The following is a 25,601-nucleotide window of genomic DNA, read 5'->3' on the forward strand; positions in this document are numbered from 1 at the left end:
TCTGTCACCAGGTCCAATGAATTGGTGTGTGTGTGTGTGTTAATCATAAACATAGTGTTATCTGTGGCCAATTTTTTAAGTAATGCTACACCCTGGTCTTCCTCAGTATGACAAACCCACGTGCATCATTTTCATTATTTTGCATGAGGAATTTTTATGATTTTAGATTTGTTGACTGTTTGACCTTGAAGGTCATTATAAAAACATTTGATAAATCGGCATTTAATAATAATGCTGTAGTTACATAAAAGAAGGGAGGATATTAGGCCAAGTTTGTTTAATTACATAATGTGATGCACATTAAATATTATAATAATCTGATGAAATACCGTAAACTCATACTTATTGTCAGGCAGAATGGCAAATGCCTCACTACGTCATCATTGCGCGCCGTATTGGGGCCTGTCCGCTTTGACGTTCAGCGTGTGTCCCTTAGCAAGTCGACCTGTCTTCTCACCGTTACATATTCATCATGTCCCGTTGTCTTTTACTGGCTCGGTTCGCCGTCGGTTGTTCTCAGAGGACCAGTTCACGGCTGATTCCGGGTGTTCGAGGGCTGAGCAGCCGGACGGTGTCGCGTCCCAACATCAGAGGTAAGATGTGTCTGAAACTGTTAGCTTAGCCGGCTATCTGCCGTCCAGATGACAGAAAAGTATCATCCTCAAGCTAACTCTTATCTAAAGAAACTTTGCAGACACCGGTATTTCTGTTTGGTATGATTTATGTCAACCACATATGAAGTGAAACGGAAGTATTGCAAACAAAACGATGGTATTACATCAGCCTGGATGTATGTGATACCTGTTTATAGGTATATCACACAAAGTCACCTTAAAACAAAGTAAAAACCTCTTAAGTCTGTTGAAACACAGAAACGAGTTAATGCTCTAAATATTACAGATTTGTGCTTCTACATGGTGCAGACAGCAAGTACTGGTTGAAGTTTTATTCAGATACTTTAAAAGTATGTTAGTAACTTATCAGCAACCACATACTTGCAGAAGGTAAATTAAACCCTGTCAGTGTTTTACCGTTATATTTTTAGATGAATGTAGCCTAACAGTTGTATTAACATACAGTATATGTTGCATTTTGCTGTTGTATATGTTATGTCTATATAGAGTTTGTTAAGAGAGATTTAGCCATGTTTTTATTTTTGTGTCAGTGCAGTGTCTAGATAATCCAATAGTTGGAAAACTTGAGTTAAATTTAATGGGGAGGATTTTTTCCTCTCATCAAAGCCGATTACAAACATTCAGATTTCATATGTGTTATCACTGCACAAGAGTGGACTGGAAAAATGCATATAAAAATATATTAATTTGACAGATAAATGAAGTAGACTAAAAACTACAGTATTTAGGTTTGAGATTGTTGTGGAGTAAAAGGATAAAGTTGGATAGCACAGCACAAGTGCTTACATTTTATTTAAAAATTAAGTGGTTTCTTGCCTTTCATCACTGATTATAGTGAAATCTTTGTATCCAGTTACTTGTTCATCAAGCATAACATGCCATTAGTCATGTGATCACTGCCTCTAAAAGTTAATCATACACTTATCTTCTATTTCATCAGAACTACTTGATAGATGAATGCCTAATATTTCCCTTTTTTTGCCATGCCTTGAATGTTTTAAATGTAGGCCCCAGTCACACAAGAACTTCGTAAATTCAGTGTGTCATAACGCTGTTCTCCTTATCAGATTTACAGGCTGGACATCTGCAGAAATGGAGCAGCCAGTCCAGAGTATGGAGCTCCTGCCTTGGCTTCAGCCAGCAGTCATATTACAGCACCCAGGAGGCTGAGAAAGAGCCTGAGGAGGAGCCTCTGCACACCATCATCAGTGACACAGAGTCCGTACAAGGTGCCAGCTGCAGACCTCAGCATTATAACTGGTAGCACTCAATTTTTATTGTCAAGGTAAACATGGAACTGTTCTGTGTTTTGTTTCCCATTTAATCCCTCCAGGTAGTTTCTCCAAACATGAATTTCAGGCAGAGACAAAAAAGTTGCTGGACATTGTCGCAAGGTCCCTGTACTCTGAAAAAGAGGTGAGGATTCCATCAGACAGAGGATCTACAGCTTTTACCTGAATTTTGAGTATATTACTATAACTCTTCTTCCCTGACTGATATCCTGGCTCCCACTCATCCCACCAGGTGTTCATCAGGGAACTCATCTCCAATGGCAGTGATGCTCTGGAAAAACTGCGCCACCGACTGATCACAGCAGGTGGAGAAACAGCCCCCATGGAGATCCACCTGCAGACCGATGCAAACAAAGGCACCTTCACCATCCAGGTACTTCCATGTCTCTGGAAGAGGTGCAACTTCTGCGGATTTAGGATTTTTGATATTTTCACACTTCTCAGCTCTATGGAATTTATTTTCAGCACCAGGTCATGTTTAAGTGTAGGAAGCTCATCCAGATCCCTTTCAGAACTGCTCTGAGAGTGACACTAAAGCACAGTTTAGAGTTAGTTTGGAAAATTCAGTCGCACATTGTTGTTCTGCACATGTGTTATTGCATCTAAACAAGCCCATAGAAGAAGATTATAGTGACTAATGCACTCCTCAATAGACATCGCAGTATTAAACAAAGCCAGTTTTAGATCATAAATCAGTCCATATTGTCTATTGTTCACTGGTTTTATCTTATTTAAGTTACTGTAGAAAGGTTTGGTGCAGTACATACGAAAGCACTGTCCATTGACTGGTTATTCTAGAAAAATACCAATAATTTATGGGATTAGGGATCAGGATCATACATACTTTATTTTTATAGTAAGAAATATAAAAATTCACAGAGAAGGTAGAATATGAAATGGCACTAATTGTGTTTAAAGCAAAAAAAAAAAATATTAGTGAGTGTGTTTGTGTATATCCTAAAAATTTCATCAATAAGTTATGAAAAAGTGTTGGGACTGAATAAGTGTTTTAATTTTTTCTCTTTTTTAAAATATATAAATAGATTTAATTCAGTTATGCTCTCTATTTGTGTTTATTTCTATTTTTTTCTGTAACAGTTTGTGTTTTTGTTGTATTTATTTTTTAAATATCTTTCCTCTTTTTACATGTTTGCAATAAAATGCTGAAATGAACGAATTTTTACCCTCTTAACAGGACACTGGAGTGGGGATGAACCAAGAGGAGCTTGTGGCGAACCTGGGCACTATCGCTCGCTCTGGTTCTAAGGTAACATGGATAACAATGGCTTCACGTTTATGTCGCTTAGATGCCCTTGTCCGCTTAATGTGCTAAAGCCTGAAAGGCAGGGCAAATAGTAGTTTCATAGGTGGGTCTGTTAGGAGTTAAGAATTGTTAAGGTCTTTTATCCTGGTCGCAATAATCTTTTTTTTTTTCTTTTTTTTTTCGCAATCCAGGCGTTTTTGGATGCACTGCAGAACCAGGCAGAGGCCAGCAGCACCATCATCGGTCAGTTTGGGGTCGGATTCTACTCTGCCTTCATGGTGGCAGATCGCGTGGAAGTCTATTCCCGGTCTGCAGAGCCAGACGCTCCTGGATACAAGTGGTCCTCAGATGGGTGAGAGAGGAGGAGGAGGGGCATTGAAGATGAGCATTTTATTGTACAACAGAAATGGATCTGTGGAGTGAATTTAAAACTTTGTGTCACCGTCTCTTGCAGCTCTGGGGTTTTTGAGATCGCTGAAGCCAGCGGTGTTCAACAGGGCACAAAGATCGTGCTCCACCTCAAAGACGACTGTAAGGAGTTTTCCTCTGAGGATAGAGTTAAAGGTAAAACTGCCAGAGCTGCCACATGAATGACTAATGATCAGATGAGCTACTCGAGCTACAATTAAAATCTGTTATCTGTTTCATCTATTAGCTCTAAAACATAGAGAGAATTTGGGTGGAAAAGCCTGATTAGATTCTTTATTACACCACATATCACTACTAAAGTAAAGGGACATCAACAATATATTTGGAGACAGTGTGGGCATGGAAGTGCTAATCACTATCATATTTTCTGGACATGTACAAAATTGAGATCTTTCTGGGAAAGGCTTTTTGAAATAATTGAGGGCATTATGATTTTCACAATTCCTAAGGACCCCATGTTTTTTTTTGCTCGGATTGCTACCTGGAGATACATTAAAGAAGACAAATACCTCTTTAAAATTTTTATAATTGCATCCAAAAAGGCCATTACAAGGAACTGGCTCAAAACTGATGCACCCTGTGAGGATCAGTGGCTATAGTAGAGGAAATCTACTCTATGGAACGATTGATTTATTACCTACGGCTCAAGGAACATGTCTTCATAAAGCGCTGGAGAAAATGGCTGGACTATAAACAAAACAAAGCATAATTACAACTGTATGTCATTTAAATATTTTGTGTTCAACCAGTGGCCCCTAGTTTCTGTGCTGTATTGTCTGTTGATAAAAGATAAAAATAAAGTATAAAACAAAAATCTGTTTTCTATTTCAGACGTTGTTACCAAGTACAGTAACTTTGTGAGCTTCCCCATCTTCCTGAATGGACGGAGGCTCAACACCCTGCAGGTGAGTGTGATTTGCATATTGACTGTTAGTTTGTCACGTTCATCAGTGGTTTTTCAAGTGTACGGTGGAACCTCTGCAGCTGCTGTTGAACACAAAACAAACCACAGGATAAAAGCAACCACTGCTGACAAAAACAAACTAATAACTGTTTGTGTTCTCTCTACCCTCAGGCCTTGTGGATGATGGAGCCTAAACAGATCAGCGACTGGCAACACGAGGAGTTTTACCGCTACGTTGCACAGGCCTATGATAAGCCTCGCTACACGCTGCACTACCGCGCTGATGCACCACTCAACATTCGCAGTATCTTTTATGTCCCTGATTCGGTGAGCAGTTCAGGAGTGTTTTTTGAAAACAACCGTTGAGATTATTTCATGTAATTCTTTGTCCAGTTGAGTTGTCATGTTGTCACAGTTCATTGCACATGGGTTGGTCTCTTTGCAAAAGTGGACCAAATACACACTGAGCAATGCTCAGTGGGTATCTGCACAATTTGAGGATTGGTTTTGAAGGCCTATATAAAGGCCCAAAAAAGGCCACCATTGTTAGTCCAGTGAACGGCATCATGCCACGTCTATCACATGAACAACGTCTCCGGGTACTGGGTATGGTGGAGGCCGGTTTGAGCTACAGTGATATAGCCAGGTGTATGTATGGGCTGTTCCCAACCCACAATCAGAAACCTGGTTGGACGCCACAACATGACAGGCTCTGTTGACCATAGACCGCATCCAGGGAGAGAGAGAGAGTGACAACTCCTGACCAGGACCGCTACTGTTGTGACTTTGTGTTTGGCAGGTGCCATTTTCTTTTGTTGAGTTTTTTGTTTTGAAATCATGCTTGAAACTTTAGGTTTTTGTTTCTGTATGCTAATATCCTAAAGAAATGATTCATATGAAAAAATTCCAGTTTAGGGTTTCAAAATAAAAAATCTGTCGAAAAATATAAAAAAATATAAAAATATGGTCTCAAAGTTTTCATTGACTGTGAGTGTAGATATAAAGGAATTCTGTCATTATTCACCTGATTCTTTTCAAATTTGACACACATGTTCAATTCCACAAAGAGCGGTGCAGTGTACAGTTTGATGCCTGAATTTCAATTTTGGATTTTTTTTTTTTTTTTTTTTTTCAATTTTGAAAAGTTTTCAAAAGATTGAAAGTTAAGACTCAAAAGTAATCTATGGGTAGGCAGGGTATCAGTGAGCAGGAGGAGCAAAGTGTTGCATGACCATGCAGGGGTATTAGTAAGCTCTACTTACTTTTTGAATTGTTTTTTTAAGTTTGGGTGTAATTCTGCCAACAGAAGCCAAGCATGTTCGACGTGAGCAGGGAGATGGGCTCCAGTGTGGCTCTGTACAGCAGGAAGGTCCTGATCCAGACCAAAGCCACAGACATCCTGCCCAAATGGCTGCGCTTTCTCCGAGGTACCTCCATCTGTAGCTTGTTAACATTGTCTTTAAAAAATTCATGGCCTGAGGGAAACTTGGTGACACTTGAGTATTGACTTGAACATAGGACTGGGCAACAAAGGGATTTAATTCAATTAATCAAGGTTTTGCCTCTTGAATGAAATCAAAATCCAGATCAATGATGTCTTGAATTTAAAATACAACCTGTTTGCTTCTTGTTATATATTTATTGTGAATATATTGTTTCTACAGTCATATATGTTCCTGTAGTTTTACTAACGAAAGAGTGTTTTTGTATCAAGTTTTGCCTTCAGTTCATGTAGCCAGAAGAAATGATTAAAACCAATTGTCCATAACATTGAAAACAATCCAGAGTTAAAATTTTCACCCTGTCACACAGCCCTACTTGGACATTTGTAGTTTTTCCATTGACCCTAATATTCCACTAATAATTGGAATTATAAATTAATAAATAATCACTATTAAAATGCTGCATCAGGCAGGTTCCGATACATAGATTCTTTTGCAGATGTTTTCTCCAATAAGCAGTAACAGTAGTTAATGTGATTAGTTTTCTTCTTTTCTCTTTTAATTTTTTTGTTGGAAAATTTAAATATTCATGATTTGTTGAAAGGCTTGAAATGATGAGTTTTGAAAACATAAAGCTGGAATTCATCCAAACCTTCAATATACAAAATTAATAGAATAGTGACATACATTCATGCTCAGATCACTTTATTTAGCATTAACATAAACAGTTAAGATCGGATTAATTTCAGTGCAGTTGAAGTGTTTTCCATGTAATCATAGCTGTGTGTGTGTGTGTGTGTGCGTGCGTGCGTGCGTGTGCGTGTGCGCGTGCAGGTGTGGTGGATAGTGAAGACATTCCATTGAATCTGAGCAGAGAACTTCTGCAGGAGAGTGCCCTCATCAGGTACAACACCACATTTCTCCTGGTGACTCAAGAACATTACCTTTGTCCTTAAAGGATATTTTCACACCTGAAAGTTTGGATCAGGGTTCAGGTTTTTGAAACATTTTATATATTTTTTGCCCTTTTTCACTTTCACACCACAATTTTGGCAGCACATGAATACATCCTTTCATCATTTATGTGTGCTGCGTCGTACTTTATGGGTGGCCAGTTCACAAAGAACTACACAGAAAAGTGGACACAGCAACAAGGCCTTTACATATTTTGGTGGGAAAAAAACAAGTGATCAGTTACAAAACCTAGTGAGAATCTGTCAAGTACAGGTAGATAGATGCACAATTTACAAATGCACAGACCTTTTTGTATAAAAGGCTGTTGGTGTACATTTAGTTTGCAAAATGTACGCCAACAGCCTAGAGCCCACCCTGGAGATTAAAAGAGACTGTAGACAGCTGATTATTTTGCTATGGATCTGTCCATAGATTTTATGTGAAATGATCAGAGCATCATCTGGTCTGTTGTTTATTGTTCAGAGATCAGAGCAGGTAGATTTCAAGATCTGGAGGCTTCTATCAAAATACTAATGAAGAAAAAGTCCTGTATTCAGTTTGATTCTTGAAATTTGTTTGACATTACTATCATAACAAAATCAGAATCTGTGATAATGATTAGTTCAAAATAGGGCTGCACGATTTTGGCCAAAAATAAAATCCAGATTTTTTTCCTCTAAAAACTCAATTTTTGATTTTCAGTTAAAACTACAAAAGACAACTGAAGTCGGCATGTTGTTTTCATGAGCAGCCAGCAATGCAACATACCTCAAATCTGTGATGGTATTACAGAATCCCCAAAAATTCCATGATGGGCCCACAGAAGTGATACCAATGTAAGTCAGTGACAGGCATCAGTCATCTGTACGTGGACCATGTAATATGAGTCATCCCCATGCGGTTATATTTGAATTGGGGGATCCTTGCATGGACCATGGCTTACATTGGTATCAGTATTGCAGGCCCATCACAGATTTAAGGTCCGTGGTCATTACACAGCTCTCACAGATAGGAGGAGGAGCCTACGGTAGCCCAGAGGCATGCAGCACAGAGACATGAGAGAGATGAAATCAATTTGACGATTTCCCTTTTTAAAAAATCGTCCTTATTAAAAAATCTGGTTTTGATTTAAAATTTATTAATCGTGCAGCCCTAGTTCAAAACAATGCTGTTACACTTTCTGTCTAAAGAAAATATATATTAATTATGCCCCATATTGGTGAAAAAAGTAAATCAAATAATTCTGTTCTCACTTGAACTGTAACCCAATAAGAATACTGTTAAAATACCAGTAAGCAGTAGTGGTAAGAGGAGTAGTATTCATATAACATTAACGATACTCATCCCTAAAATGAGGTCAGTGTGAACGCACCTTCAGACCGCTATGCCTGACCGTTTATTTGCTCTGAATTCATAATGGATGTTTCTCTTTTTTTTTTTTATGCTGTCAAATATTTCTTTCTTACTGTACCTTCTCATCTCGCCTCAGGAAGCTGCGTGATGTTTTGCAGCAGAGGGTGATCCGCTTCCTGTTGGACCAGAGCAAGAAAGAGCCTGAGAAATACAACAAGTTCTTTGAGGACTACGGCCTCTTCATGAGGGAGGGAATCGTCACCACGCAGGAGCAGGATGTCAAGGTGACTTACCAGTATTTTCATTTCCTTCATTTTATATTTTATAAAACTGAAGGTGGACATTTTCTAACTAACTGTTCTTATCCAAAGACATGCACTAGTAGGTTCATTGGTTAATCTAAATTGCCCATAGGTGTGAATGTGAGAATGATTGGTTGTTTGTCTCTATACGTCCAGGTCGTTCTTGAAAATGAGAATCAGTTCTCAACTAACTTACCTGGTTAACCCATAAAGACCCAAACATCCACTATTAACCAAAAGCTTCTACTGATATAGACTACGTAACGACTGCTCATCCATTAATCTTATCAATACATGTAAATAATTGGTAGCAAATGCAGTTTGTCATCAGATATGACCCCTTTGGATGTTCAGTGGCTCCGTAGTGAACGTGAAAACACTGTCATCTTCTACAACATTAATTCATCAGTAAAACCCATGGAGTTTGATAAATAACAATGGTTGGAGACACTTTTTTATGTTAAGTTAATGATAGATTTTACTGAACAAGTAATTTTTTCTTCAGTGTTTTCTGTTTTGATGTAAATAACATTTGAATTTACTCTGAGCTTCGATGAACCTCTACATGATCAGCAAAGTAAATATAGGAAAATCGATGATTTTTACTGAAAAAAATGCAAAATGCAGAGGATAATATAACCAGAAACTCGGAGAGCGCAAACCTCCGCCAAGGCAGATCAGTCACCCCCTCCCGATCACCACCAAAATTTAATCATTTGTTTCTTGTGCCAGTATGAACGTTTCTTGATAATTTCATCAAAATCTGTCCATAATTTTTTGCATTATCTTGCTAACAGACAGACAAACCCAGATGAAAACATAACTGGTGGAGGTAATAAATGGTAATAAATCCTTTAGGAAAGGTTAAATAGTGAGAAAAAATCATTTGGGAACTGACAAAGTCACAGTGGGTCTTTACCGGTTAAATAGATAATTTTCTTTAAGCAATATCTCAGTCGGGACCAATTTTGACAAAGTTTCTGTCTCCCTTTGGCCAGGAGGACATTGCGAAGCTGCTCCGGTTTGAGTCGTCCGCTCTGCCAGCGGGTGAGCAAACCAATCTAATGGAATACAGCTCCCGCATGAAGGCCGGCACACGCAACATCTACTACCTGTGTGCCCCCAACCGCCACCTAGCAGAGCACTCGCCTTACTACGAGGCCATGAAAAAGAAAGACATGGAGGTAAGAGGCCGTGAGGGTTTAAAGTACACGTTAGAAACATGTTGGCTTTGTTGGTGAAGAGTTGGTTTATGAACAGCCAGTGGTAAAAACACTTCAGTCCAGCATTTAAAGTCTGTTTCCCTCGTGCAGGTGCTGTTCTGCTACGAACAGTTTGACGAGCTGACTCTGCTCCACCTCCGAGAGTTTGACAAGAAGAAGCTGATTTCAGTTGAGACGGACATTGTGGTGGATCACTACAAGGAAGAGAAGTTCCAGGACAGCAAACCTGGTGTGCCCCCCTCACAATACTCCACTTATACCATTTTGACACCAAAAATATGCACATATTTCCATGCTTTTAAACAAATAACTGACCTCTTTTTTACTAGTCACTCAATTATTCCCTTTTATTTCAGTGCATTCATTCAGGTGAACTGCTCTCACCCTTTGCCAGTATTGTATTTGTACACTTTTAAGAACTAAATCTCCGTTGCACTATATACCTTATTTTAAAGAGCAGTAATTGATGTTCCTGACTATTTATATTCATCATTGTGCAGGAAAAGTGGTGAATAATATCAAATATACCCAGTGTCAAAGCCCTTCTTACATAGTCTTTTGGCCTAGAACTGAATGTCGATTATCAGCAGTTCTTCCTTTTTCACATGAACAAAAACAGATTTTAGTTGAAGAAAAGTACAGCAGGATGCCACCAGTGTTGTGGCCGTTCTTCTCACTCTTACGTATGCGTCATTTTCTGCAGCATCTGAGCGTCTGACGCAGGAACAGGCTGACGACCTGATGGCGTGGATGAAAAATGCTCTGGGCCCTCGAGTCACCAACATAAAGGTAATGAAAACTACTGGACTTGGATATGAAAGGAAAACAAGCTCAAGCATTAAATTGTCATCGTTTTCTCCGGACTCCCAGGTCACCCCCCGTCTGGACACACACCCAGCTATGATCACAGTGCTGGAGATGGGCGCCGCACGCCACTTCCTCCGGACCCAACAGCTGGCCCGAAGCGCTGAGGAGAGAGCCCAGATACTGCAGCCCACACTGGAGATCAACGCAGGGTAAAAGACACTGGGGAACTCAGAGTTAAACATCTGTATTATTTCATGTGTTGATATTCATTGACCTTTATTTGTGTTAGGCATGATCTGATCAAGAAGATGCACACACTGAAGGAAACAAACTCTGAACTGGCAGGACTTCTACTGGAACAGGTACTGAGATTAGATTCTGTAAAGTATCTGAAGTATTCAAGAGAATTTCAAGTGTCACAGTGACAACACAAGTGAATTGGAAAATATCGGTATTAATCACTTCATAACAAAATCAGCTTGTTTTCTGTCAAATATTAAAGTTAATAGGACAGTTAAAGTATTAGAACTGCAAAGTGCAATATCTAAATTGTACCTTCAAGCTCTTGATAAAGTTGACTTCTCCTGAAAATCACATTTTGCTTTTTGGTATAGACAACAGGGTGAAGTCAAGGGAAGGTTAACGTCTGGTCAAAAAAAAATAAATTACAGTAATCTACACCAAAGTTATATTTTTGGGTGGGTAATTACCTACATTTTCAGGAAAATGTTTTTTGAAATGAGAAAAAATGTGAAAAAAATTTTTTTGAGGAGTTTTAGGAGTGTTAAAGTCTGGAAAGTAAAGTTTTCTGCCATCATTCTGGGTTCATTTTATAAACTCTCATAAATAAACTAAATTTATTCCAAATACATTGATATTTGACTATTATATTAGTCATATTTTAAACAGTGTTAAAAATAATTATATGCATATATCGATGGAAAATACATTTCAATGTAATGTTAATATTTGTATGCTGTAAATATTGTTTAAAAAAGTACAATATGTGATATTGATAACTGAAATAAATGTTTGATATTTGCTTTTGTTGTTCATCCGTGACGCTGCCATTTGTCAAAACTCTTGCTATTTAGGTATGATAAACTGTTTTTCCTCTAACCGATTATTAGGTTGTAAAATAGAGGGTTTAAGGTATACACTGAATACATTTTAGGATGAAAATGTCATAAGAACTTCACTTTTGAGAACTTTGTATTTCTTGCAAAAAATAGACGTTAATTTTTGGTCCATCCGTGACTCAGTAGTTCTTGATATTTTTCATTTAAAAATATTTGAAACTAAATTTTGCCCTTTAAGTATGTTTAAGATGGCATTTAGACCTTTCTAATTATGTGTAATATTTGTCTTAAACTTGTCTGGTTCAAAAGTTATGAATCAAAAAGTAGTGGGCTGTCCATCTGTGACACCCTTGACCTCGCCCAACAGGAGATAGATTGCACTAGTTGCAATGACCAAAAAACCAAAATGGTGACTGATATTACTACTGAATTATCCCTTTAAATTTTTAATTTTCAACCCCCAAGTTGGCTTTATTCGAAAAATACAGTGTCAGGAAACGTTAGTGCACTGCTTAATTACATTTTTATGGTTGTGTCAAATCATACCTTTAACAATTTAACACTGAAAATCAGGGATGTCATCAAGTGTATTACCACTGAAATGTTATGCGGTCCAAACAGGATATTGTCTGGGTATGTATGTGTTCCTCTAAGTTTTTAATCTGTATTTGGCAGATCTACGACAACGCCATGATCACAGCCGGCTTAAACGACGATCCACGGCCGATGATTTCCCGCCTCAACGACCTGCTGACTAAAGCCCTGGAGAAACATTGAGACGCTGCAGCACATGCAGACATGGACGGTGCAGACGCTTGGGCCGCTTGAAGGACGGCGCCCGTAGACTGAAGATTTACTGCAGATAAACGGCTCAAAAACCTAGAGAACAGCGGTTTCTGTGGAGCATTACAAGCTTTTGTTCGTCTTCAGCCGTAAAATCACATCCCTTTCCCTCTTCTTAAAACCGTCCAGTGAGCGCTGGTTTCATCCGTGCTGACGGAGAGCACACGAAGGCTTAAACTCAGAGACAATGAACTGCACTGAGCCTTTGTGGGCTTATTCCTAAACACTTGTCCTCATGCTGTGTCGAGCTCTATGTAAGTCCAAATTCTGGCAACAGTATATTGACTACATACCCAATCTGCTGTCAGTTCAGTTACATCCTCTGATTAGATCTATACATGTAGAAATGCTCTTTTTTTAACATTGCTATTTTGTTAAACAAGATCAGACTTAATATCATTTGCCTTTTAAACACTAAATATTCCGTGTGAAACAACAAACAGAGTCAACAAAAGAAATGGGAGGAAAAGTAAATCAGCCAATCACAGCTGAAGAGGTAGATGGTTCAGTTACAAATGTTAAATGTGTTTTCCATATTATTTAAATGGTTTTGTGGTCTTTAAATAACCAAATATATCAAATGTGAAAATATTTCTTGCAGAATTGTCGAACAGAGTCAAATAAGAAAATACTATTAAAAAATACCACTGCAGAGCTTCTTGAAAACATTTTTTTTTTTTTTTACTGCATTTCAAAGTAACATGACTGTTGGGTTATGGACAAACTTCAGCTTCCAGATGTTTGTGCTGCATTGTGGCATCAATCCCAGACTGAAAATTAGAACTGGATGGATCATAGTTAAAAGGCTCGAGTTCAATTCAAGTGATCTGTGGTTTCGACGTCAGCATCCCAGCGCTGTCCGTGTATCTGAACCACATCGGGACACGTCGACCCACCACAACCTGCCGCCTCCAGGCCTCCTCCGGTCCGTGGTGAGGCCTCCTGCTTCAGGCTGCATCTCCTAACTGTCAGTCAAAATCCACCAGAGTGTCAGGAGAGTTTGTCTATGTTGGCAAGGAAGCGCTGCGCCCACCATTCATCCAGGTCAATTGGAACAAAATCTGAAAGAACGGAAGGAAATAAAAGAGTGAACATAATTAAATAAAACTCTTGTGTGGCAACAAGCTTGAAGTATATAAGTAAATTTTTTCTGATGCTAATTTAATTTTTAAAATGAAAAAAGTTTAATGAACAGAATTTTTTTTTCCCTAACACATGTTCTTTCATGATTAACCTTTAAAGACCTAGAACAGGGGTGTCAAACTCGTTTTCTTTCAGGGGCCACATTCAGCCCAATTTGATCTCCAGCGGGCCGGACCAGTAAAATAATAACATATTAGCCTATAAATAATGTCAACTCCAAATTTTTTTAGTGCAAAAAATAACATTAAATGATGAAACTATTTCTATCCAAAACAAAAAAGATGTGAATAACGGGAAAAAACTGAAATTTCTGAAGTAAAATAACTGCAGTTTGATCAATATGATGCCTCAACTTAAGATTTCTACATGTGCATTACAGATCAGATCTACCAAGACACAAAACAGGCAGAATATTTTTTAAATTACACTTATTTTTCTTAAGATATTTCAGGTTGTTCATATTTGTTCCAGTTATTGACATTTTATTGTTAAGGCATATCAGAATTTAATGTTCGTTGCAATAAATCAAAGAGAAAAAATTAGTGTTGCCCTTATTTATAGCAATAATATTATTTTTCTCACATTAAACCAAGAAGAAAATTTGGAGTCATTATTTCTAGGTTATGCTGTTATTTTTGAGTTTGATACCCTTGACTGTTAATATCTTCAGTGTAATTTTTTGCATTTTGCACTTTGTAAATTCATCTCGCGGGCCGGTTTTGGCCCCCAGGCCGCATGTTTGACCCTTGTGAGCTAGAACTATTTTTGAAGCATCTTCCAAATTATTATTTTTTTATTCAAATTTAACTGGTTTTAATTATCCTCAACATTTTATATTTTTCAGTGAAAATCAGCTATTTTCCCATATTTTATTTACTGACCATGCAGAGGTTTTTAAAAGTTCAAAGATTGTTAAAACTGAAGAAAAAGTGACTATCAACAAAATATCATTCATTGACCGTAAAAATAAGCATCCAATACCACTGTCGTTTGGTGAAATAATGCTACAGAAGATTAGCGGTGTTTCGGAGCCTCTAAACGTCCAAAAACAAACAAATCTGATGCTGATGAAAAGCTTCGACCAAAATTATTTCAATGTATTTCTAGGACTAATGGTTCAACAGTTATTAACCCTTTAAATCGGTCGATGCTTTTGGCTGATGGCAGCCGTTTAGATCTTTGAGGGTTAAGTCTTATTTTTCACTTAGTTTGACTTAATTTGAAGGAGAAAAAAAACGTAACTAATCGAATGACTTAAATCTGTATTCACATCCACATTTAATAAGCGATGAGTTTAAGATTTATAAAACTGACCATACTTTGAGTCTAAAGCCATGTTCACACTGCAAGATAAAGTGGCCCAAATCTGACTGTTTTCTTTTTAATGACACCCTGAACAATATCGTATTTCATCCAACTTTTACGTCACTGAAATGCGACAGATACTACAACACTGTGCTGGAGGAGGTGGGACGTCTATAATTAGGCAATAAGACCTGTCGTGCAAACACAGCATAAGTGGCATTAATGATCATGTTATTAATGAACAGTATGTGGTTTTATTTGGAGACATTTACCATAAGTTTTGACATGTTATAGCCTGACACTTTAAACAGGTGGTGGTTTCAGTGTCTGCCCTCCAGTGGCCACATAAAGAAACTGCAGCCTCAGGTATTAGCACAAAGTTGAAAAAGGCAACGTTATCGGTTAGAATGGAGGTATTTTCTACAAATCAACTGCCCTCTAGTGGCCACATAGAGGATGTGCAAGTACAGTTTTTATAAAGTTCACACCAGTGTAGCTACAATACCATACTGCCACTATGCTTTAAAAAAGACACAGCTAAAGTAATAATAATGAAAATGATAAATGTGGAAAGGTTTGGACTTCTTTTAATACTCTGAACTGTACATATCTGATTTGCACAATGTTAAATATGTCTTCTTAATTCAACTTTGTATCAAATGCATTAGAGCAGGGGTGTCAAACTCATTTTAGTTCAAGGGCCACATTCAGCCAAATTTGATCTGAAGTGGGCAGGACCAGTGAAATAATAAGATAAATAATATAAATAATGTCAACTCCAAACTTTCCTTTATGTTTTAGAGTGAAAAAAGTAAAATTATGTGATGAAAATGTTTACATCTGCCAACTAGCCTTTAAAACAATGTGAATAACATGAACACACTGAAATTTCTGAAGAAAACTAAGTGCAATTTTAACAATATTATGTCTCAGTTTATCATTTACACATGTAAATTACAACTTGCAGACCACAGTGGATCTACAAATACACAAAATATTTAATAACAGGCAGAATATTGGTAAACTTGCACTTAAGACATTTCAAAATGTTCATATTTGTTCAGGTTATTTGTGTTTTTTGTGAAATGATAGTTTGTTTTAGTGTAAATACAGTAAAATGACATTAAAATGTTTACATTTACAAAGTGAAAAATTTGGAGTTGTGAGTATTTATAGGTTATTATGATAGGATTTGACTGATCTGACCCACTTGAGATTAAATTGGTCTGTATGTGGAACCTGAATTAAAAGGATTAATATCTTCTGTGTAATTTTTGCATTTCACAAATTCATCCCAGGGTTCAGACTGGACCCTTTGGCGGGCTGGATTTGGCCCCAGGGCCACATGTTTGACACCTCTGCGTTAGAGCATATAAACACAACTGTGCATGTTGATGTTAATGGAAAGCAGGAAGGAGGGTAGCTTTATATGATACTGACTTTACACCGCATCCCAATTTCACATCATATTCTAAACTATGAGTAGTTTTTGTCATATAGCTTTAACATGAATGTCTTTCCACTGTGGCCCTTTAATGAATATTAGCATAATGCAGTGGAGAAGCTGTGCTCACCGTTCATCTGTGGGTTTGGCGTCGTCTCCTTATAGTGGACTGGTCCTTGGTCCTCTGGCCCCTGCTCTGCAACCTCCTGCCAAGCTGAAAAGACAACACCTGAGTAAACACATCCACAAGGGCGCCTGTAGACTCCATGTCCCCAGTTTTTCATTAAACCTCAGAGCCCACACACACACACACCAGGCTAGGCCTCATTTGTGCTGCTTTTAAATCCAGCTCCTAAATGTAAAATACATCCGGAAACTATTCACAGCACCACACTTTTTTTTTAATTTCTTACCTGCCTTATTCCAAAAGATTAAATTAATCTTTTAACTCAAAATTCTACACACAATACATCAGTGACAAAGTAAAAAAGGTTTGTTTTAAACTTTTGGAAATTTATAAAAACAAAAATATAACATGTACTTCAGTATTCACAGCTCAACACTTCATTGACACACTTTGACTGCAATTACAGCCTCAAGTCTGTTTGAGAGTGATGCTACATGTTTGCCACAGCTAGTTTAAGCAGTTTCTCCCATTCTTCTTTGCAGGATCTCTCCAGCTCCATTGGGTTGGATGGGTAAAGTAGGTGCTGCTGTTTCAGATTTCTCCACAGATGTTCATTGGGGTTCAGGTCTGGGTTCTAGCTGGGCCACTAAAGGACATTCACACAGTTGTTCCAAACCCACTGCTTTGTTATCTTGACTGTGTGTTTAGTATCATTCTCCTGTTGAAAGATGAATCCTGACCCTGTGTGGTTTCCTCCAGACATGATGCTTGGCATTCAGGCAAGAGAGTTCAACCTTTGTTTCATCAGACCAGAGCATGATGTTTCTGTTTGGTCTGAAAGTCCTTCAGGTGTGTTTTGTCATGTGACCCTGCGTACCTATCCCCAGATCTGTACCTCAATACAACCCTGTCTCGGAGATCTACAGCAAATTCCTTGGTTTGTGCTCTGACTTGTAACTATAGACAGGTGTGTGTCCTTAACAGTCATGTCCAATCAGCTGAATTTACCACAGGTGGAAACATCTGAAACATGATAAGTGGAAACAGGATGCACCTGAGCTCCATTCTGAGTCTCATGGTAAACACTGTGAATACTTTTTTACATGTTATAGTTTTGTTTTATTTATTTATTTTTAATGAATTTGCAACAGTTTCAAACATTTTTCACTTTGTCATTATGCGTTAAAAAATTAAGTATATATATATACACACACACACACATAGAATAAGGCTAATATATATATATATATATATATATATATACATACATACATACATATACATATGTACGTGTGTGTGTGTATGGCCAAAACACAAAACCTCCTATCTGCAAATTTTTAGATTTTGAGTTTTCACATTAAATGGTGAGAACAAGGATGACTCCACATTTTCAGTCTATCTGCAAGATAATCCCGCCCTTTCTTATGACATGGAGGTCACCTGACGAAAACCTCCTAGACCATACTATAATAAAACTAAACGTTTTTTTTGTTTCCTGAAAAAAGTGATTTTTTCAGATAGGCAGTTTTGTATTCTGGCCATCGATGTGTGTGTGTGTGTGTGTGTGTGTGTGTGTAGAGTTGTGAATACTTTCCGAATGTCCTGTATTTATCAGCAGCGATAACATTTCAACTTATTTGTTTTAATTCATCTTTGTCACATTTACAGTTGCGGAAAAAATTATTAGATCATCAAAAGTCAACAAAAACAATGGTTATGCAATCAAGTACTAACTCCTGTGTGTATCATGTGACTAAAAGAGACAGAAAAGAAAACATGGAATATCTAAAAGCACTGTTTTTGTCAGTACAATGCCATAGCTATTGATGTAAGAACTGAAGTGATTTTGGTTATTATCAAGAAAACCATGGAACATGGATAGATATCAGCTCTGAAATTAAACTCTTGTGAGCTATTTTTGTTGTTATCATTATATTTGTCCAAACAAATATACCTTTAGTTGTACCAGGCATTAAAATGAACAAGAAATTGAAGAAAACAAGGGTGGTCTAATAATTTTTTCCACAACTGTACTTTTGGGTATTTCTGATACTTTCATTGTGTGTTTTAAAAGTTTTGTCTCAGCTATATTGTAAATGAGGTAGCTTCCTAAAATTATCTCCAAGTTTAAATAAAGGTTATGAATTTGTGCTTCAAGTAAAGCAGCATGTGGACTCGACACAGGCTGCATGGGGCTGGGACTCTTTTCATAGTTAGTGTTTTTAACTCCTAAAAACCCAAACATCCATCACTGACCAAAAGCATTTACTGATCTAAACTGTTTAATACCTGTTGATCCACTAATCCTATCAATACATGTAAATAATTGGTGTAAAATACAGTTTGTCATCTTTTCATGGTCATCAGATATGGCTCATTTGGACGTTCAGAGGCTCCATAGTTACTGCGGAAACACCGTCACCTTCTACAACAATGATTCACCAGTAAAACCCATGGAGTTGGATTAATGATAGTGGATGGAGACACTTGGTTTATGTTCAATTAATGATAGATTTTACTGAAAAAGTTGTTTTTCTGGAGTTTTCTCTGTTTTTGGTATAATAACCCTCAACTTTAATCTAAGCTTTTATGAGCATCTTTATGGTCAGTAAATTAACTACAGGAAAATACTGGATCCATAGTGATAACATACAAAAGACAGAGGATAATATCATAATAAACAGTGATAAATCATGTAAGAGAGGTTAGATATAGAGAAAATTTCATTTGGTAACTGACATAAAAGTAGTGCTGGGTCTTTATGGGTTGAAAGCAATTAGCTTAAATGCATCTTTTTTGCAACTTTAACTGAATTTGTTTCCTTTCATAACAAATCCAAGTATTTCAGGCAGTAAAACTAAATATATTAACCCTGACTAGTGGTGTTTGTCAACAGGGGTCAGGCCTACTATGTGTCCTTGTCAGGTCTATACCAAGGTCCCTGAGGTTGTTTATGAGCTGCTGTGGCTGAACTTTAACAACACCGCACAGGAGACAGAAAGTAACAAACCCAATGAAACATCCTTTGAGATTAATTAGACCAGTAAATAAAGACTGACACTAAAAAACTGGGTCAGCGTGCAAACCAAAACAACCTCCTCATCCTGTCAGAATCTTTTTTTTTTTTTTTTAGCTTTTCCTAAAAGCAGACAAAAAGCTTCTTTCCCAGAGTGTCTGGTGTGTGTTAAGGTTGTTTCTTTCTGCACATGTGCCACTGTGGGGTCATGAGGTCTGCAGAGGAGCGTGATATGTGGGTGTTAAAGCAGCTCTCTAGTAGGTTCCTATCATGGCTATCAGTGTCAGAGCAGCTGTGTGGGTGAGGTCTGGGGGGGGTGGAGAACACAGCCGCTGGGAGGAGGAAGAGGGGGGGAGGATGGCGTGGTAGTGATAGTAAAAGAGTGACTAGAACAAAAACTAGACGTCTGGACACTGTAAGACAACTAAACGCCTCATGTTCCAGCTGTGTTTCCTGTATTTCCAGTCTGACTATTCATTCATTTCCTTACCTTCATACACAAACTTCACGTTTTCCTCATGTGCAGGGGTGAAACTCTCTTCCTGCTGCTCGACCACAGGGAGAGCCGGAGTAGGGTGGTGGTACTTTTTACCATTTGCACGGTGGAAAACTATCTTGGGTGCAGGGAGGCTAAGGGGTGCAAAATGAAGAAAAGTTTGTCAAAGTCAAACAAGGTTGTTTGGGATTGCAACAGCTGAATGAAGGACCATGCCTTCACACAAGGTCACACACACACACACACACACATAGCTGGTTCAATGGCATGAAAACAGAGGGTGAAGGGGTCTTAAATATGCCAGCTGTGCATCTGAATGTTGTCTCTTTAAGGATAATGATGTCTTTTGCTGCCAGTTATGCATGAACATAACAACATAAGGTTTAAGTTGCATTTTGATTGAAAAAAAACTTTGTCACATGTAGAAGAGCACACGTTATAGTGGAATACTTACTCAGGCATAGACCAGGATGTTTGTTTGTGCTTAAAGTCGTTGATTTTGTTTTCCAGTGGCTGTGTAGGACCTTTAAATGACAGAAAAGTAGACTTTCCAAACCATATGTTCAGTAGATTTCTAACCAGATTCTATGATATTCATGTCTTTTGGTTAAGTAGTGACATTCACATCAAACTGGGTTACTTGGACGGCCTGACTCACCTGTGCGTCTCTGGGTGACCAGTTTGCTGGGACCTCTGGTGATCGTGTACATCATGCACCTGTAAACTTAAAGTGAGCAGACTTCAGGTGGTGGGAACAGTAGGTCAGACACAAGTGGAGCAGATCGAGTCGTAAAGGCACTTCAAGTCCAACACCATTCCTCCAGGATCAGTCCACGTACAGAAACTCTCTCTGTAAGTGCGTGTTACTCTCCTTTTAAACCGATCAGGCTGAATTTGACTGTGCAGCCAAAACACAGAGCTGACATGACACCGGACGGTCGGTTTGGTAACCTCTGAGGCAACGCAACCGTGCGCCGCCACTCTCCTTTTACGCGTAAACCCAGACACTGTGGCGCATCACATCCACCGCTGTTCACCTGTCGACCCGTGGAAATTATGTAGTGTTGAGATGTCCCGTGGAGTCACAATGTCACGCAGCTAAAACAGCGGCTGTCATTCATGAGACATTGAAGTCAGACCGTCAAAGCGCAGCACTTCTCTACGTCCTTACACGCCTCCCCTGGCGCTTTAAAGGGACAGAGTCCGAGGTGTGGAGCCAAAACCTGCACATCCGCCACACACACGCAAAACCAGCAAATACTGGCACTTTAACGCAACTTGTAAATGAATAAACTCAGCTGTGGCAAAAGAAGTGTTTGCAGTTCACATCTAAAATAAGCATGACATTTATGTACAACACAGTATATGTGGTAGAGATTCATTCATTCATTGCATTTCATTACCTCCGCCAAGGAGGTTATGTTTTTGTCTGCGTTAGTTTGTTTGACTGTTTGTGTGCAGGATAACTCAAAAAGTTATGCATGGATTTGGATGAAAATTTCAGGAAATGTTGATTCTGGCACAAGGAACAAATGATTACATTTTAGTGGTGATCGGGGTTGGGGTGGGGGCACGGGGGACCACTGATCGGCCTTGGCGGAGGTCTGCGCTCTCCGAGTGCTTCTAGTTTATTCTTTTACCAGTTTAAAATTGTTATTGTTATTATTGTTATTATTAACCCATAAAGACCCAAAGCTACCTTTTTGATACTTCCAAAATGATTTTTTTCCCCTCTTTATTTAACCATTCATAAGTAATTTATAACCACTTATTATAATATTGTCTATATTTTGCGTTTTTTAGTGTAAATCATGGGTTTTTTCCAATATTAAATTTACTGATCGTATAGGTGATAATTAAAGCAATAAAGTTGAGCATTATTACCTCCGCCAAGGAGGTTATGCTTTTGTCTGCGTCAGTTTGTCTGTCTGTTCCTGTGCAAGATAACTCAAAAAGTTATGGACGGATTTGGATGAAAATTTCAGGAAATCTTGATACTGGCACAAGGAACAAATGATTAAATTTTGGTGGTGAGGGGGGTGGGGGCACTGATCTGCCTTGGCAGATCTGATCAGTGGCAGATCAGAGCTCTGCGCTCTCTGAGTGCTTCTAGTTATATCAAAAACAGAGAAAACTGAAGAAAAAGTGACTTTCTCAGCAATGATATCAATAAGTGAATGTAAACCAGAGGTGTAGTCCAGGGTATACAGCAGTATATGGTGTATACAAACTTATTTTTCAGTCAACACTGCTTATAGCCACTTCTGAACCCCCCACATTCAGTAGTATCTGAGCTAAACTGCTGTTTTTTTCTCCTAGGATGGTGAAGCATGACCTGCCCTACTCTGCCTCTAATTGGCTAGTACTCGGTGCCTTCACTGATTGGATTGGTTAACTTTAGGCATGAGGACTGATGAGCCAATCAGAGGCACAGTAGGGCGGGTCATGCTGAGGAAAATTTAGAGGGTATGCACATACGTCACTTCCCCCCCAGGCCACGCCCCTTTACGTCATACTGAGTGGCAAAAACCAACCTGCTCAACATGACGGCGTATAGCAGTAAACACAGCCAGACCGGGAAAATGTGAAATATGAAATTAAATGAAGGACAGTTGGACTGGACATGGATCTGTAAGAGCTACCAAAGAACAAGTGGTCCACGAACATTGACAAGTGGACAGAAATGGAGTACCTGGACTTCCAGGGTGTAGGGGATCACCACTATTTTGACCTGAAACAAATATACATGGTTTCATCATCACTGACAACCAGGGTCCAAAACTAGGGCCCGGAACCAGCTGATCCACAGTGCATTTACAGTAGACCGTGTACTGACCCCAGTGAATATATGCATGATCTACTGGGACTGAGGAGATTTACTGAGTCTAGTTCAGATCAAGCACTTTATACAACACAGATACTACTGCTGTGGACCAGCAGGGGACCACTGGATTCTGGGAAATTAGGAGATTATTACCACCTGTTTTTAAATAACGACATTATTCTTGTAATATTATGGCTTTATTGTTGGAATATGATGGCTTTAAGGTATGTTTGAAACAGGATGAAAAACTGTAGTCTGAAAAGTCAATGTCTGTCTAAGAAGTAGAGTAACAGAGTAAGTATAGTTATAGACAATGGAAATACTCGAAGACCTCAAAAACGTGAAATTTTATGTTACAGTTATGTTGTTGTTATTTATGATAGTACTTTGTTCTATTTCTCTACTGATGCTTTTACAAAACTGAAAACTTGACTCATTTGTGGAAACAACCAAACTGAAAAGCTTAACTGAGTTATTCCAAGAGATTATTTGTTTTTCATTTGTGGTATAACTTCAACAGACGTTTCACTGAAATTCAACAAATTGTGAACCAAAGAAAACAAATACACTATATTGCCAAAAGTATTTGCTCACCTGCCTTGACTTGCATATGAATTTCAGTGACATCCCATGGGGCTCAATATGACGTCGGTCCACCCTTTGCAGCTGTAACAGCTTCAACTCTTCTGGGAAGGCTGTCCACAAGGTTTAGGAGTGTGTTCATGGGAATTTTTGACCATTCTTCCGGAAGCGCATTTGTGAGGTCACACGCTGATGTTGGACAAGAAGGCCTGGCTCTCAGTCTCCGCTCTAATTAATCCCAAAGGTGTTCTATGGGGTTGAGGTAAGGACTCTGTGCAGGCCAGTCCAGTTCATCCACACCAGACTCTGTTGTCCATGTCTTTATGGACCTTGCTTTGTGCACTGGTGCATAGGTGGAAGATGGAAGAGGAAGGGGCCAGCTCCAAACTGTTCCAGAACGTCAACCAATCAGAGCGGAGCGTCACAGAACGTCAGCCAATCAGAGCGCAACGTCACAGAACGCCAGCCAATGAGAGCGCAACATCACAGAACGCCAGCCAATGAGAGCGCAGAGTCACAGAACGCCAGCCATTCAGAGCGCAGTGTCACAGAACGCCAGCCAGTGAGAGCGCAGTCACAGAACGCCAGCCAATCAGAGCGCAGTGTCACAGAACGCCAGCCAATCAGAGCTCAGCGTCACAGAACGCCAGCCAATGAGAGCGCAGCGTCACAGAACGCCAACCAATCAAAGCGCAGCGTCACAGAACGCCAGCCAATAAGAGCGAAGCGTCACAGAACGCCAGCCAATGAGAGCGCAGCGTCACAGAACGTCAGCCAATGAGAGCGCAGCATCACAGAACACCAGCCAATGAGAGCGAAGCGTCACAGAACGTCAGCCAATCTCAGCGCAGCGTCACAGAATGTCAGCCAATGACAGCGCAGCGTCACAGAACGCCAGCCAATCAGAGCGAAGCGTCACAGAACGTCAACCAATCAAAGTGCAGCGTCACAGAACGTCAACCAATGACAGCGCAGCGTCACAGAATGTCAGCCAATGAGAGCGCAGAGCCACAGAATGTCAACCAATGAGAGCGCAGCATCACAGAACGCCAGCCAATGATAGCGCTGCGTCACAGAACATCAACCAATGAGAGCACAGCGTCACAGAACATCAGCCAATCAGAGCGAAGTGTCACAGAACGTCAACCAATCAGAGCGCAGCGTCACAGAACGCCAGCCAATGAGGGCGCAGAATCACAGAACATCAGCTAATGCGAGCACAGCATTACAAAGCACCAGCCAATGAGAGCATAGGGTCACACAACCTGAGAGCCTGATCCTTCGTTTTTCTCTTTCTTGTTGTGCTGTTACACAGTTATAGTCAACATTTTTTGTAATAAATAACTTATATTTGCAAATGTAATGTAGAACAACATCACTTTCATCCAAGTACATGCAGTAGGTTATTGGTCAGACAGTTGTGTCTGTGACCCGCCGTTTTCAAAAAACAGATGCGGAAGCTCACAGTAAATGTAGCGGTAGGTTAATCTACATGACAGCCCGCAAAACTACACCATTCAGTCAGGACAGTCAGTCTGTGATGGCCAGCGTAAAAATTCAGCATGAGTTTAACGAGACAACCCGCAACGAGCGAGTTTATCAAGAACTGTGAGCAGACGATACACAAGTAACGCACCGCATCGCTATGACGTCCAGGTACTATAAAATCTGTAGTATCCTGTAATGGAAACGGTCTCCAGGAATAGTATCTGGTACCTGAATCGAGTCGAGCCGGTTCCACGTAATGAAAATGCGGCAATAGATGAGTTTCAATGTTTACTAACAACAGTGATGCGCGCGCAGCTCGGAGGTAAAAACACCAGTACCAGCTCACCTCAGCCGCGTGCACCTCCAGGCTCTGGCCCGGTACTCGTGGATGAGCCGATATGTTAGCTCTAAAACGGTCCAAACTGTCTCTGTCCAAAAGCCCATCCCATCTTCTCTTTCACGGCCGCATAATTTGACTTGACCGCATGGGGAAGGCTGTCCCACAGCAGAACAGCAGACTGTCACAGACAGGTGGGCAGTACTGTCACCAGCTGCAGCTGAACTCACTGGTGTAGCCGCATTAGCTCCAACTGCCACTTCAGCTGAGGAAGGGAGCAGGTGGATCCACAATCACTCTGTCTCTGTAGGG

At 39.4% G+C, this 25,601-nt stretch overlaps 2 protein-coding genes across 2 annotated transcripts; one reads left to right on the plus strand and one right to left on the minus strand.

The window, feature by feature from the left end:
* The first annotated feature begins 472 nt into the window (after window positions 1–472).
* On the plus strand, window positions 473–12,955 carry trap1 (TNF receptor-associated protein 1). Its single transcript, XM_030141393.1, has 18 exons — window positions 473–593; window positions 1,703–1,864; window positions 1,969–2,051; window positions 2,160–2,300; window positions 3,123–3,194; window positions 3,383–3,543; window positions 3,646–3,755; window positions 4,452–4,525; window positions 4,696–4,851; window positions 5,831–5,951; window positions 6,801–6,870; window positions 8,410–8,557; window positions 9,574–9,759; window positions 9,889–10,027; window positions 10,502–10,587; window positions 10,669–10,814; window positions 10,895–10,967; window positions 12,360–12,955. Exons 1-18 carry the CDS (start codon window positions 473–475, stop codon window positions 12,459–12,461), a joined length of 2,151 nt encoding a protein of 716 aa, XP_029997253.1. The 3' UTR covers window positions 12,462–12,955.
* Window positions 12,956–13,188: 233 nt separating this feature from the next.
* Window positions 13,189–21,215, minus strand: LOC115424255 (MAPK regulated corepressor interacting protein 2-like). Its single transcript, XM_030141394.1, has 5 exons — window positions 20,717–21,215; window positions 20,513–20,582; window positions 20,053–20,192; window positions 16,550–16,633; window positions 13,189–13,588 (listed from the first exon to the last, which is right to left on the minus strand). Exons 1-5 carry the CDS (start codon window positions 20,769–20,771, stop codon window positions 13,518–13,520), a joined length of 420 nt encoding a protein of 139 aa, XP_029997254.1. The 5' UTR covers window positions 20,772–21,215; the 3' UTR covers window positions 13,189–13,517.
* Window positions 21,216–25,601: the final 4,386 nt, after the last annotated feature.

This window comes from Sphaeramia orbicularis, chromosome 8 (genome assembly GCF_902148855.1).
Source record: "Sphaeramia orbicularis chromosome 8, fSphaOr1.1, whole genome shotgun sequence".
NCBI lineage: Eukaryota > Metazoa > Chordata > Actinopteri > Kurtiformes > Apogonidae > Sphaeramia > Sphaeramia orbicularis.

Bases quoted from the DNA above. Each gene is read 5' to 3' on its own strand.
- trap1 (XM_030141393.1), top strand. From the start codon at position 473: ATGTCCCGTTGTCTTTTACTGGCTCGGTTCGCCGTCGGTTGTTCTCAG. The intron at 8,558-9,573 runs GTGACTTACCAG...CCCTTTGGCCAG, and splicing joins CGCAGGAGCAGGATGTCAAG to GAGGACATTGCGAAGCTGCT. The intron at 10,588-10,668 runs GTAATGAAAACT...CCGGACTCCCAG, and splicing joins CTCGAGTCACCAACATAAAG to GTCACCCCCCGTCTGGACAC.
- LOC115424255 (XM_030141394.1), bottom strand. From the start codon at position 20,771: ATGATGTACACGATCACCAGAGGTCCCAGCAAACTGGTCACCCAGAGA. The intron at 20,583-20,716 runs GTGAGTCAGGCC...TGTCATTTAAAG, and splicing joins GGTCACCCAGAGACGCACAG to GTCCTACACAGCCACTGGAA. The intron at 16,634-20,052 runs GTAAGGAAATGA...TTGTCTTTTCAG, and splicing joins CGTGAAGTTTGTGTATGAAG to CTTGGCAGGAGGTTGCAGAG.